Raw genomic sequence first — 16061 nt, 5'->3', positions numbered from 1 at the left:
TTCATACGATAGTTTTAAACTCAATGAATTTTTTATCAAATTATCAATGAGGAAGTTAAAGGTAGCTAAAATTTGACGATTCCTCCTCATATATAGGATGGGAGACATATGTGAAGATTTATATCAACACCTTTTTGTACATTCGCAGATCTTTTATTTTATCCTCATTATTACTTTTAAACTTTTGTTATTATATATTTATTATGTACAGATCATGGTTTTATTGTTGTAAGTTATTGCTTTGATGGTTTAATTAGACCGAATAAAGCTTGTGTGACTGTGATAGCCTATGTGCTGAACACTGTAATATATTATTTTTTAAATATTTTTTTTGAGTTTGAGCAGACACTTCTATGTATGTGCGGGATAGTTGTAATCCTGAGCTGGAAGTTGTGTGCATGCAACATATTCCATCTTGAACAAGTACCCTGGACCATCATCGTATGGTTCACATAGTCTGACATATCTACATGGCTAAATATGAAAACAAAATCAACAGGCCAATGAGTCAGTGAGGGGTGACTTTATTGTGAAGCTAAGACTAACAGAAAATATAAGTGACATGAATCAACCAGAGAAAATATGTGAAGGGGGCAGTTATGATGAATGAAATCATTGGAGTAGATGATACAACATTGGAAGTCCAGAGTACTCATGCCATTGGAAAAGGAAGGTGGTTCTAGATCAGTCAACAAAGTGAATGTGTAACACACAAAAAAGGACCTTAAAGAAGAGGGTTATTACAGGCAGTAATGGGTATCTTGCCATCTGCACCTCCTGGATTCTTTGTTGGAAGTCACCGCTTGCGGGGAGATCAGCTGCTACAGATGCAGGGGTGTAGCTGACTGATTTCCCGGAGTTTGGTTGATACATGGCTCATCATGCCTTGGGACTCCCGAAAGACCCCTAAAGATATGACTGATGGTGCCTTGGCCAAGGGCAGCCCCAGTGGCCTAACCCCGCTGGTCCATAGCATCCCTACCTTCCACCCTACCCCACGGGCCTGTGCCCTTTACACACTTCACCTTCTCCAACTTGTTCTTGGACCCTCATTGTCCTAAGTGTTGCGCTGAAACTCAGGATCTAGGACTTGGGGCACAAGATGGTGGAAACTGTGCTAGGTATACAGATGGGAAGTGCAAATGATTTCCTGTGATGTTGAAGTAACATGGCTAGGAGGTGACGTTGTGGGAAGAGTGTGACTCACTGTTGCCATCTGACCAGGTTGCCCAGATGGGACAGACCCATTCCCGAAGTCCACAGGTCCAGGAGTGTTGCGGTCATTGAGGGGTTCATCCATGGGGTAGTGGTAGTCTGTTCTGTGGCCTCCGTGTGCCCAGCGGCAGAGCCACCTGTTGATGAAACGTACATTGGTACTAGTTGAATTGGTAAATCTACCTACAAAGGTTTTGTATTACAGTAAGCAGCAACCTTAAATAAAGTTATGTTGTAGGTAATCGAGTTGTGCCAAGTAACCATAGTATCGGGTGATTTGACATGATGTGTGAAGCATGGCAACCCAATATGACTCAAGCAGCTGATGAGACGTGCAGATCAGTTGCACTTTGGAAGATGGCCTGAAAATGACATTTTACCACAAGTGCAGCCAACACAGTGGAGAGGCAAGGAATGGCTATGACCATTTGGAGTCCTAGTTGAGTGGGATGCAGGCAAACCCAGGGCTTTGTTGTATATGTGACTGGAGTCGTCATGTGCACAATGCTGCTTCAATGTGTCTGCTGCCAATACCAATCTGATGATGCAACCGTAGGCCTTAGAAATACTTGCTGTACACACTGGGTAAGGTGTCATTCCTATCCTCAATAGATTCATCGTGGGTTAGGAAGTCAAGATAGAGCTAGGTAGACAGACGTCTCTGATTTGAGCATGATCTATATCTTGATCACTCCCAGGTGAGTAAACGGCAATTGAGAGTTCACAAACAAGGGTATTTGGACAAGTGAACATTGGGCTGGTGTTTGGAGTTATTGAAACAGTCCTTCTGGGTGTTTCAGTCAGTTCACTCTCTATACTACACACTATACAAATGGTATCCTCACGGTTGAGTACACTTCATTTGGGAGTTCATAAACAAGGGTATTTGGACAAGTGACAATTGGGCTGGTGTTTCGATTTGCTGAAACAGTGCCTCCTGGGAGTTGCAGTCCAGTCACTCCCTCTGCTACACACACTTTAACAAACTATACCCCTCTCCTAGGTGAGTAAACTTCAAATGAAAGTTCACAAACAAGGGTATTTTGACATGTGAACACAACCCTGGGCTGGTGTTTGGAGTTACTGGAATGGGGCCTATTCTGCTTTGCAGTCAGATCACTCTCTATACTGTACACACTATACAAATGGTTTCCTTTCAGGTGAGTACACTTCTATTGAGAGTTCACAAACAAGGGTATTTCACTGGGATGGTGTTTGGAGTTAGAGAAACAGGGCTTTCTAGGAGTTGTAATCAGGTCACTCTTTCAGGGAGTACGGAGCTGGGGTAGGTGCGACTGACAGGTCCGTTGCCTAACAAATGTCCGTTAATGACTGGACCACTGAAGTTCTCCGATATCTCTATGGGGCCCATCCTTTAATGTGTGGAGGGTTCCTGTATTACACTGATATTATAGCCCATTAGTGCAGTGAGGATTAGGTAGGTGATTTATAGTCCTGATGAATCGCACCAGATCTTTATTGACTATTTGAGCGAGAAACATGTTGACCTACTTGATGGCAGTATAGGGATGACCAATCCTGCCTTTAATAATTCCCCAGAATATAGGGTTTGTGGTCACTCGACATTGTATAGAAATAGGGCAGAATAGACATTACTCTATTTTCCCCGGACTCATTGTTTTTAACTACGACAGAGGGTTTCACTTTTTTCAATACATTATTTCATTTTGACCTCTCCATCTAGTCATTTTTAACAGTTTTCTTTACCAATCCCCACATTCTTGCATTCACTTACCGGCAACCATTTTTCAATAAAAGATCTCTGGCAAAGAACCCCCCTGAGGGACCTGTTGGGCATTGCAGCGCCAGCCCGACGAGGAGCAAAGCCCGATGATGAAGCATCTCACCAATTGGTGAGTGAGGGCTCTTGATCCAGAATTTGGATATTCACAGGGACCTGTTTTTCTCTTTCCTTGTTCCCTCATTTGGGCTTAATCTTCTTTTTTTCGTGGAACTGTGCATTTTTGGAGTTTTGCACTCTCTCTACTCCCCAACACTTGACAAATGTTTGGTATTACATATCTGTATGCAGGCTGCATTTAGGGTTAAGCCTAAGTTTACATTTTAGGAGATACCATGAACTCTGGAATGTGTTTTTGTTATTGTGAGATTTGATTTTGAGTCACCATGTGGACATATGGCACGTGATGGGCATTGGTAGCTCTGATGTTGGATCCAATTATACAATACAGTATTAAAGCTCCGATACTCTGGGTATTGAATGTGGGTGAGGTACATGAACAGGACAGTGGCAAAAGCTGAGCTGTAAACATGCATGACATTGAATTTTTGTGACAGTTGTTTTTGTGTTGTGACTCCACTCCCCCAGGTATTCTTGTCAAGCTCTCAGGATGGAGGACGGCCGAGACCTTCTCCTTCCAGGGAATGAATCTTAATAGGGCACTGGGGGGTGGGGGCACCGCCAGTCTTCTTGGCCTCCAGCTGCTGCTGGGAGACAAAGGAACAAATCTTGCCCCGAGGTCGTCCCACCTCTTTCTAATGTCCTCTTTTGTACGCAGGGTGGTGCCTACAACATTCACTCTTTCCACTATCCTGTCACACATATTAAGTTTCCTGCTGAGATGAATGTGCTGGACCTGGACTCCAAACAATTGTGGCTCTACGCCAATGATTTCATCCACCATGACTGTCAACTCATTCTCTGAGAATCATGGGTTTTTGGCTTGTGAAATACTGCAAATTAAAAGGGGGTGACAGTGACTAACTTAACCAGACATGTGAATATGAGTGAAAAATAGACGATGTGTTTAAAGGGTGTGAAATGAGATGGGGTAAAAAGGGCTGCCTTATGAAACAAAATGGATGAAATGATGTGTAGTCTGTCTTGCTGTGCTGCAGTGGAAATGCAAAGGATTTCAAAGGATTGTGGTCTGTGAAGGGGTGTGTTATATAGTGTTCTTTGCGGGTGTGTGCACTTGTAACATAACCTAAAAGCCCAGCTTGAAACAAAAGGAAAATGTGGATTTTTCTAAAAGAAACCCTCACCCACTAGGGTTACCCCTTGGTGGCATGCTTCATCATTGGGTCCATCCTGTTCCATTGCGGAACGAGGCATGCTGCGACCAACAAATTACGTGAGAGCACTTTTTTTAAATATAGGGACTACTTCACTAAGATGGAAGGAAATAGGATGGCAGTATGATTAAAAAGTGGGGTAAGTGGAAGTGGGGTATATATTATGTACCTGCTTTCCTGGTCTACATGTTTCAAAGCGTACCCCTAGGCTTATCATTGAATTAGGTGCTGCTCATTTTCTGAGACCCTTTAATTGGTCTTGACAGATTGACAGATTGATTTGATTACTGGCTATTAGGAGAAGACTGTGGGTCTGATTTAGAGTTTGGCAGATGGGGTTACTCCATCACAATCGTGACGGATATCTCAACCGCCATATTACTATCCCATTATATCATATGGGAATCGTAATACGGCGGACGGAATATCCGTCAGATTTGTGACAGAGTAACCCGTCCGCCAAACTCTAAATCAAGCTGTTACTGGAACTCTATGGAAACCTATGCTTTTTTCTTTGTTCTGATCATAAAACTAACATCCAGAAAGCACCCAATAGGGGTCAGCTGGACTGTGCATTGCCCAGCGGTTTTCAGCCAGTTGAAGGCGATTTTCTGTCAGACATTAGTTTTTAGGATTACCGGGTAAACACTTGACCTTTAGCCATCACTTTTCCTTAATTTTAGCTTTCATTTAGGTGTTGAGATGTTACTGACTCGTAAAACAAGTCCCTCTAATTTAGTTGGAGGATTGTGAGTCATTCTTTTGAAATATATTAATCACATTCAATTATCAGTAGTAATCGCCCATTGTTTGCACAAATTGTTTAATGCTTTCAACAGTTCTGTTACTGCAATATTGTGACATCCTGTTAAACTTCAGTGGATTATACTGGCATTCATTAACATCTAGCGACAACGACTATTATATAGTATATATAATTGTGGCCCCTGACTTTAATGCTGTATCATTTTAAATTATTTGTGTGTTGTTTTGCATGCTTACCACTTTCCTATACGTTTACTTTTTACGTTGCTTTGTTATCATTCAAGTGTTGAGGGCTCAGTACTCTAGTAGGTCACTCACATCCTTGTTGCAACATCTGATATTTGTTTTGTGCTGTACCTAGGCTTTCCCTACACCACCTCTCTAAATACTGTTAATATGTGTTAGTATGATGGATGTTTTGCTTTTTGTTCATAGCTACGGCTTATATGAATTTTAGGATCTTACAATGAAAATGTGCAGCGTTTGCAAAGACTGGTTTGCTAAAGCAGTAAGTATAGTGATTGATCCTTGCAAGAATCTCCCTACAACTCAATATTCTTATCAGAAAACACAATAGAAATTATTTGGCTGTTTCTGAGTCTGTCGTGCTATTTTTCAGCATTTGGAGCTGTTTTAGTTGATTTGGGGGCTCTTAACAATTTTCGGTGCCTGGAGCATCAGCAGAGCGTCCGTTACCGCTGTCGGCAAGTAGGAAAGAGGAAGAAATATGAGCTTGGCATCCCAGCCGGCAGAATAGCGAGTGCGGGGGTGCAGCGCCGTGAGGCCATGTTCCATGCAATCAGTCACCAGAGAGAGGTTTGAGTTAGCAATCACGTTGGCCCCTTCTGCCATCTTGTAACCTGGAAATAAATAAAATAAGAAGCTAAGAAGGCGGTACAGGGATGCTAAGCAGCATTTAATTTAATTGAAAGGCTACTTCATTTTTACAACATTTTCACTAAAGCACTGTTCATAGTTATAATAAGTGTATGCACAAATTGGATAACTAAAAAAATCGACAAAGATGATGGAGGAAAAAAAGTTCAAAACTGCCTGATTAAAACACATGTTGGAGGAACTAAAGATGGAGGTGGAGCAGACAAGTGAACAAAGGTGGATTGAAATTACAAGCTAGTACGTAGGACATAGCAAAGAAAGAAAGATGGCAGGAGCAAGATGGCATTAATTAACCACCACTGCCAAACTCAGGAAGGCTGGCTTATGTTAACTGTTTGCTATTTGTTGTAAATGCTGCATTAACAGATACTGCAATAACCCAGAGTAATATGAGTGCAGGCATCAAATGGCATAGTGACAGGCATCAGTGATTCAATATAGGGCAAGCATGGATAGGCTAAATAAGGAAACTAAGGGGCAGATTTCAGAACCCCTAGTGTCATTTTGTTTTATGCAAATGTGGCCCAACGAGGCCAAAATCGCAGCGCCAAATTGATAAAGTAGCGCAATGCATGCATTGTGCCACTTTGTAGCCCTTTGTGCTAGATTATGCCTGCGCCAGGCATAGGCGTTCCCCCGTACTTTTCATAAATCTGCTCCTATGTGCCCCCAAAGAAGTCTTACATTAATGGAGCTAGTAGAAGGGGGCATTAGCGGCCCCATACAATGCTTGCATCAAAGAGCCTAGGAGTGAATGTTACCTTTTTAATGAAAGTAGCTCTTTCTACATGAGTGTTCATGTGTGAAGGAAGCAGTTCGCAAGGGCTGTGTGAGGGGATCTTATAAACAGGTTCTCATGGCTTTTTGCAAGAAGAGCAGATCACAAGTGAGATGTACTGCAGAGCAAAAGGTTCAGAGTAGCTGCACTTCTAGCTGTGCAGCAGCAAAACGCATATGATAAGCAGGTACCCAGTGTCCAGGCAGGAAGGCACCATATGAAAGATGAGTAAGTCACGCACAGCTGCGTTACAGGGTATACAGCAGGGTATAGGTGAAAAATTAGCAGGTCCCTATGGCCATGTGCACTCCGACCAGGTAGCCAGCCCTCTCTGACTGATCATAGGCAAGAAGAGAATATCACCTGGGCCTTGTGCGGGCGATATCATGTCATCAGGGCATGTGCAACAAGTGATCAGGTGCGACCTGAGCAGTTCACCACGACCACAGACACATAAAGGTGCCCATTAGTACCATGTGCACCAGCTGGTCCGTAGATCAGTGCACATCATGAAATCAAGTGTAAGAAGAGATGGCCTACATAGCCATGTGCAGCAAATGAGCATTGGACAGGGGAGCAACTCACCTGCAAAGACCTTTTGCAAAAATAGCAAGTCACCACTGCTTTGGGCAACAGAGGATTGTGTTCACAATTACGCTAAGACCCTGTCCGACAAAAAAAATAATGATAAAAAGAGTAAGACAGCAGGGGCTTGTGCAGCAAGAGATCATGTGCAAGAGAAGCATGGCACCACGGTTTTGTGTGGAAAGTGCAATTCCTCAGAGTCTATGAAGTAGGATATTAGTTGCCAGTAAGAAAGTTACGATGACCACTTTCAGGTGCAGCAAATTAGCAGGTACGTATGACAGTAGGAAAAGACCACGTGCAGCAGGAGATTGCCGCAAGAACAGCTTTCCAGGCCATGTACAGGAAGAGCACGTGACCAGGGTTCTTTTCATCGAAAGAGCGTCTTTAGGAATAGCAGGTGACCACAGCGAAGTGAGGCATGAGCTCATCTGAAAGAGACATTATGCAAAGTGGAATTAAGAGGTCCACCGAACATTTTCGGAGAGAGGCCTCCGAAATTCCCACAACCCACCCCAGAAACGCCAGCAGTAGAAGACACTCAATCTGGTAATCTTATGGGGGAGGATGGAGGCTCAAGGTACTTCCCATGCACTGCAGGAGCTAATGTTGTGTCCCTGGCAAGAGCATGTCACCATGGCCCTGTAGCAGATCACGTGCAAGAGGATCAGATAATTGTCATGTACGGAGGTGCAACAGCACTCTTTTGCACTGCATTTATGCTCCTGTGGCTCAGTATAAAGTGAAGGGAGAAAGAATTACCCAACAGAGTAACCTGCAAACCAGCCTCCCCCAAGCTGACAGCGATGGTGCGCTGCTGCTGTTTCACACATGTGGGCCTTTTTGTGAAGGAAGTTTTGTATTACATATTGAATTGTATTATGGTATTTGTATAGCAAGTATGTGGGATGCTGAAACTCTTGTCCACATGGGTAACAAGCTAAACTGTGTGCTTATGTGGTTGGGAGAGTGTTGTCTTTGCTTTGAGACAATGCGTTAAGAACTGTGCATGATGACCACTGAGGTGTGGTTATCATGTTTTGGGATTCAGCATTTAACGGCCTGATGGATGAGGAAGTGTAATAGACAGATGTACATTTTTTTAATATGTGTCATGCTGGCATTTCTGGTTAGCTCTACAGGTCCCATTATTGTGTTGGTAGTTTAAATTTTAGGCTCTAAGTTTGATTTCCTATGCTGGCTGTTGCAGGATGTAAGCCATGTTTGGGCTCATGGCGAGGAGGGGGAGGAATCTGAGATATGCCTGACTAGACTTTGTTACAGTCTTCTTTTATATGTTTGCCATTATGATATGTCAGAGTGAAGTAATATTCCTTTAACAAGTTATGGAAATTCGATCACTGACTCATAATCTATCTCCAAACAGATTTGGATTTTTTTTCCATTCTAAGACAGAGGTCTTGCTGTAACCTCAGGGAAGGATCACGTGTAAACCATCTGTTTCTTAGCCAAGATTACTTGAGCAGGTTATCATTCAAGTTTTGCTTTTAATTTTAGTTAAAAAGAAGGAAATGTTTTTCAAAGAATGGGCTCTTATAGTTTGAAAACAATTTGAATGGTCTGGTCAGTTGATGAACTGAGGTTTTGCTTTGCATGTAAAGGGCAACTAGCTACTGAATGGCTTAGACATTCATCAATACACTTCATGCCAGGCATCTGGAGACAATGATACCCTGATCTGCATTATTTTGTTACGTAGATTTTCTAAATGTCCTTATATCAGTTTATCAAAATCCTCTCGCCATACACTGAGGCCCTCATTACGAGTGTAGTGTTCTGAAGACTGCCACACTCGCAGCAGCGGTCTTACCACCACCGGGCCAGGGGTGAAGACTGCTGTATTATGACTGTGGCGGTTTGGCCGAAGCCAAACCGCCACAACACCGCCAATACCGCTAGGGCAGTCAGACCGCCGGGCCAGAGGTGAGCACCTCTGGCCCAGCAGCAGCTGCAAAATTGCTGGCAGTATTACGAGTCAGCACACTGCCAGGCTTTTCGTGGCAGTCACACCACCATGAAAACCCTGGCGGTAACACCCCCGGTGACAGGAATCCCCATTCCTGTCACTGGCAAATTCACCCCCACACGTCCACACACTTGCAAACACCGCCCACCCATTCACACACTTGCAAACACCCCTACACCTGACCCCACCCATCCACACACTTTCAAACACCCCCTCACCTGTCCACACACTTGCAAACACACACACCCACCCGACCGCACACTTGCAAACACACACACCCACCCGACCACACGCATACAAACACCCCCACTCATCCGCACCCCTTCATTTACACACCTCCACTCATCTGCACACCTTCATACACGCACCCTCATTCATCAACACACTCCCTGACATACACCCCCACTCGCTCACATGCACCCATACAAACACCCCTACCTGCATGCATCCCAATACACACACCTACTCACTCGCACCCCGACACCCCCCTCCGTTTCCATTCAGACACACATCCTCCACACACACATACATACAGACACACACTCATGTACATCCATACCGCTACACATACACATACACGCACACAACACACACATGCAAACAACAACCCCCTTCCCCCTTTTGGACAGTCCACCTACCTGTTTGGGTGACGTGCCGTATTACGTCTCGTAATATGGCAGGCAAAGTCCTTTTGGCGTGGCGGTAGAACCGCCTCTCACCCACTGTCGGTCAGGCTGACGGTATCGGATTTTCACCCTTATATGGGTGGAAATCCTTGGGTGACTCCAAATATGGTGGTCTTTGGACCGCCAACATTGGCGGTCCTCGGTCGCCCGTGATTTTGGCGCGCTTTCAAAATGACCACCATAGTCGAAATGAGGGACTAAGGGGGTCATTCTGACCCCGGCCGGCGGCGGTAGCCGCTGGCCTGGCGGGGCCCGCCAGAATACCGCTGCGCGGTCAAAAGACCGCCGCGGGTATTCTGGGTTTCCCGCTGGGCTGGCGGGCGACCGCCAGAAGGCCGCCTGCCAGCCCAGCGGGAAACACCCTTCCATGAGGATGCCGGCTCCGAATGGAGCCGGCGGAGTGGAAGGGGTGCGACGGGTGCAGTTGCACCCGTCGCGATTTTCAGTGTCTGCATGGCAGACACTGAAAATCTTTGTGGGGCCCTGTTACGGGGGCCCCTGCAGTGCCCATGCCATTGGCATGGGCACTGCAGGGGCCCCACAACACCCCATACCGCCATTCTCTTCCTGGCAGCCAAAACCGCCAGGAACAGGATGGCGGTATGGTGCTCGGAATCCCCATGGCGGCGCAGCAAGCTGCGCCGCTATGGAGGATTCCCCAGGGCAGCGGGAAACCGGCGGTACACCGCCGGTTTTCCGTTTCTGACCACGGCTGTACCGCCGTGGTCAGAATGCCCATGGGAGCACCGCCAGCCTGTTGGCGGTGCTCCCGCGGTCGTTGGCCCTGGCGGATTTTACCGCCAGGGTCAGAATGACCCCCTAAGTCTGTGTGCTCGCTGTAATTTGTTTTTCAAGTAGAATATCCTTGTCACCCTCACCCCTTAACTTCAATCCCTAACAAATTTTCTGCAGCAGTTTCCAATGTCAAACAAGCAGTGGCAAAGCCAACAGCTCTTGCATTCAGGATCCCTTGTTTTTCAGTCATTTGTCACAACATCCTCGATGCTGCACAGCATATCAAAGATGAAAAAAAGGCTATGATGCGGTAAGCTGCATCCTTTTGTAGGCATGCAAGCAATGTACCTCCCTGCCTTCAAAATTATTCCAGCATTTTTTCCTCTTATTTACCGACCATAGTTGGATCGGTAAACAAAAAACAAAAAAGTACAACTAATATGAATAGTAATACCACTACTACTACTACAACGATGACTAAAAATAACAATTAGAATAGTAATGGCAAATAAAAATATACATAGATTTGTGATCATATTACTGATATGATGCACTAACAATGATACTGCATTTGTTGCTTCAATACAGTGCTTCCCTAGAGTGTTGTAATGAGCATAGCACAGGAGATACTATGCAGGGACCTATATTTATTTATTTTTATGTGACACCTCAGACAGCGCCTACACCTGTTGCGGCTCGCGGGGTGCGGAAGAGGCAGGGCAGCACACAGAGGAGGCATAGAGGGAATAAATATAATTTTTAAAAAACATTTATCTAAATGCCGCACGCTGCTCCGCTCCTCCATCTCCTCTGTCTCGTCACTGCACGCACAGGCTACCAGCCTGCCCTGCGGCCAATCCTGATTCTGCACACAGCAGCGTCAGGATTAGCTGGGAACACCCAGCCAGGGCGCTCCAAGGCACACTGGGAGCCTGTGCAGGCTCTCTCCAGCCGGGCAACTGTGTTGCTGGGTTGGAGAGAGCATACTGAGCATGTGTGTTTGGTTGGCCCAGACCATCCCTCTACCAGAAAACTATATTAAACTCAGTTTATTATCGTTTTCTGGTAAAGGTTTTGCAGTTGCTGCTGTTGGCAGTGGGGGCGAAGCTCCTCCACCCTAATGGGGGAGCTGTCCCTGGCCTACACATCAAGAAGTAATGCGGTTAATTCCATTGTGCCACTCACTGCAAACTGCAATGTTCCATTTGTGCACGAATACCCACCATAATGACAACTACAAACACAGCCATGTAAAGCTGTTTTTCTTGCACTCATTTTGCTGTGGGTGAGTTTGTGCTTTGATTACTCGTGACTGCTGTGGCAATGGGCTGGGTCTGTGTCTTTGTTGGCCAGCAGGTTGCATGAGTTGTGAGGACAGTTCTACAGCTAACTTGTGTGGGTCCGACTGCCTTTTTAGGGTCGAGCTTGCATCGCATGCGCTTGTGCATGTGTTTCGCTTGCAAGATGCTTTAGGAGTTAGAAAAGGGCTCGGAGCCCGGCCCTCGTCACGTCAGTGTCTTTCATTGGTTCATGGGCTTGCCTGTTAAAATCAGCTTGATTTCATTAGTGGAAGTCACGCATACGTCATGCCTTTTCCAGTGATTAGCCCTCCTCGAGCGCAGCACCCAAGTACTGAAAACATGCGAGGCTCGCTGTTTCCCATCAGGTTTGTGGACTACTTTTTCTCTTTTGTTTGCAGCACGATCTCGCTTGGCAGAAGTCGAGCGCTTTGCATGACATCGACCCTGTTACATAGTTAATTGCACTTTTGCCGGTTATGTAAATAATTGCACTTTTGGCGATAGGTTTCATTACGAGTGAACTGTAGCAGCGCGATTGTGCTTTTTTTTTTTTTTTAGATTGCCTTGGCTTGTGTTTGGAATGGTGTTTGTTGGCTTTCTAAAGCAAACGGGTGCAGCTGATGTTTTCAACCACAAGTATTTTTTTTTGGGTCAGTGGAAAAACACACTGGTTACTTGGATTGCCTTTGGCTGATGGCATTATTTATTTACAAACACACTGTACACGGTGTGACCCGGGGATCCTACTTAGAGCATTTCTTTGTTTCCTCTGAGATTAAATGTCAGACGTTTTCCGAGGGTGCCTGTTCCATGCACCAAACTCCTCCCAATTGTTTAACCTCTCGGGCTGGTTTTTCTTTGCCATTGTTTCTTGCTCATTCAGCGCTCATGGCTGCTCCTAGCTGCTCGTGACTTCTGTGACTGTTCATCTTACGGTTCACCCTTGGCCAGGGCACTGCTCCGAGTTCACTTAATCTCCCTGTGCAATTCCCATCCACCACTACCTCCCATTGTGTCTTGTTTCACTTGTTTTCTCAGTGGTATTGCCTCCGCTCTCTGTCTTGGAGATCCTCTACAGTTGCATATTGCCTGTGAATTCCCCACTACACTCCTTTACTAGATCATATAGTGACCCCCAGCAGCTTCTTTAATGTTGCCCGATTTAAAGCAAGCCTAAACCCAAGAGACTAGAGAGAGCTGAGTAGCCTAGTAAGAGGCAAAACAAAGGGTACTGAATGCCTGACGTTTATGAAAGGAGAAGGGAATAAATATCACATAATAATAAATGCAATACTAATTTCCTATTTCTGTTTGTTTTGACTTCGATGTCACCGTGTTCCAAAAGGGAAACTGGAAATCGCATTTCTGGGGCTCTGTAAGGTAACGAATACGTACTGCGTGATATTCAGCGCAGGCTGCAAAAATCGAATGTACAACCGAGAATATTCGCTGCACTAGGAACGACTGAAGATTCATACAGCTAAAAGATAGCAGCCCCAAGTGCAGTCTCCGTGATATACAACACACAAGATACAAAATACAAAGTCCCAGAATTACAGGCTCAGACACACAATACAAAGCAATCTTCACCAATTGTACTAGAGATCATGAACTATGCAAGTATGTTACGTGAACTGAATATATCTTTTCTTTTTATAATTAGAAATAATTTCTGCACATACTGTTGAAATGTGAAAAACATCTGGCTTTGCCAGTGCTTGTTTCTATAGCAAGCACATTCCTAGCCTTGTTGGTTGGTATTTATGGGAGGGTTTCATATCAAATTTAGTGTGTTACTTTTACTTTTTCACAAAACCTACATCTTTAAAATTGGAAACAGCGACTTTACAGGATCCTACCACATGTGATGCATTTATCTCATTAGTGAGTGTTTTCCTTCAAAACTCCTTTGATGACATGGGACTTTGTTGTCCCACCTTGGGGAGGGTTTGTAACCGCATTGGCTATCGCCCCTATTGCATGGCTAATTGCACTTTTGCTGAAAAGTTTGACTGAGAGTGAACTTCTTTTTCCTTTTGTGTCTCACCTTATAGCTGATGCTCATGGCGGCCGTGGCACTGTGAATCGGCTCGCTTATGTGAAACTGTCTTACTTTTGATTATCAAGTTATGTGGCAAGAAAAGTCTGGTTAGGAGTTTAGAATGCTGACAGCCCTAATTCGAGCAAAGGCGGGACCCATCTCATAGCAAATGCTCATTTATTTAGTGAAAATGGTCGTTTTATGGTACAGTGCTGCCAAAAAGTGCCCAAAAAGCTAAATAAACTTCTGCATGCTACAACCCAGATAATACTCCTTAGGGCAGCGTGGGAACAGCTGAACACAACCAAACAAAGCAAAGTCCATTGTGTAACGCGAACACAGCAAGCAGCCTCTGTCGCAGCTGAGAAGAAGGAACCTGGGAAGGGGCCATACTGCATACTGATCAGAGTTAGAGAGACCATTTTAAATTTACAAGGATATTAAGGTATCTCAGTACAGACTGGAAGCTGACACGGGGAAGCGCGAGCGACAGTGGAAAAAAATCTGCAAAAGAAGGAAAACTAAGGATTAAATTAATAATAATTTGGATGAGAGATATAGGATTCACAAAATGGGAGAAAAATAAAGCCTGTGAAACAGCTATGTTTTTATATACATTTCTGAGTTACATAAGCAAATACAAATGTGGGAAAGCGTGTTTTTTTCTTTTTTTAGCGATGGTGGATCAGCTTCAAAGGAAGGTTTGAAGCGAGGGGAGGGCAGGGTGAAGCACCAGAATAAGGCAGAGGAATAAGAAAAGGGAGCAGAGGATCACACAAGCAAGAGAGTGACACGATGCATGAGGGAGTTTGGAAATTTATATGGGCGACAACTGAAAATTACATGTTTTCTCATGGAGTGTTTCATGCAGAATAAAAATATAGTTTCTGGAGACCGAACACTCGTGAAAGAATACAGAGCTGCCAATAAGAGAGGTGGTAAACAAGCTATGCTCCACGGAGAGGGAGTGGTGGGGGGACAAACACAAGCTGCACTGGCTAAAACAAACAAAGGCAGCCAGCAGAACAGAAGCAAACCTGAATTGCAAAAGGCAAAGCAAATGGTAAGCAATGGGCGGAATATATATCTAGGCAAGCTTTCAGCATGTCTCCAATATGTCTTTCACAGCCAGACAGATGTGTTGTCTGGTAGGCTTCAACCTAAAAGGCTAAAATACCCAACTCTGCTGCTTCTTTGAAACAGTTATGTGTATTGAGTAGCACATGTTCTGAAGAATGCTACGGGACTGTCATGAATAACCTCCAACCAAAGAATTGTGCCAGGATGTTTCAAACACAGAGTTGCCACTCAAGTATGCTTTAAGCAAGAGGAACAGATGTAAAAGCCCAGAAGACCAAGAAGGGAGAAATATTAATTAATTTGAGACTGTAGCATTTTGGATCAGCTCTAGAGCCCTTCTTGAATATGGGTATGATAAGGGAGGTTGATCAATTAGGAGATACAAACCTGGCTCCTGCTGCATTAAGAACTTTGGTTAAGAAAGGGGCCCATAGATTCGGTTCAGCACTATATACATCCATTGGGACCCTGTCTGGTCCTAAAGCCTTCCCCTTCGGGCTGTTATTAATAGCCTTCACCACCTCATCTAAGGTTAATGTCATAAGGATGGGTTGTTCGGATGCCCATAAACAAAGGACTCCCTTATCTGGGTTGGGCTGGTAAAAGATTGAACCAAAGTAGTCACCCCATTGGGCTGGAGTAATCACAGAATCCAAGTCAGGGTCTATTCCCTTGGTCAAAAGAGGGGTATTTATGGTTCTCCAAAATAAATCACTGTCTTTGGTTTCAGCGGCCTGTATCAGGCTCACCCAGCCCTCCCCATGTAGGGTTTTCTTGCTTGATTTTATGGCATTATTCTAGTTTGCTCTAGCTGCCATGAATGCCTCTAGGTAGTTGGTTTAACATTTTAATCATGTGATTCCTGGGCTTAGTGCATTTGGTATCAAACCAATCCTTCCTCTACTTTCCACCCGGTTTAGGCCTCGTTGTCAAC

General features: G+C 44.7%; 1 protein-coding gene across 1 annotated transcript in view; it reads right to left on the bottom strand.

The window, feature by feature from the left end:
* Nucleotides 1-508: 508 nt before the first annotated feature.
* The window catches only part of LOC138292334 (retinol dehydrogenase 16-like), a 41840-nt gene continuing 26287 nt past the window's right edge, over nt 509-16061 (bottom strand). The window contains exon 5 of the mRNA XM_069230885.1: nt 509-5897. Within this exon, the coding sequence (XP_069086986.1) occupies nt 5671-5897 (227 nt within the window). The 3' untranslated portion in view covers nt 509-5670. The remainder of the gene's footprint in view (nt 5898-16061) is intronic.

This window comes from Pleurodeles waltl, chromosome 4_2, assembly GCF_031143425.1.
Source record: "Pleurodeles waltl isolate 20211129_DDA chromosome 4_2, aPleWal1.hap1.20221129, whole genome shotgun sequence".
NCBI lineage: Eukaryota > Metazoa > Chordata > Amphibia > Caudata > Salamandridae > Pleurodeles > Pleurodeles waltl.
The sequence above is the reverse complement of the archived record's forward strand: the minus strand, read 5'-3'. Positions and strand labels throughout refer to the sequence as shown.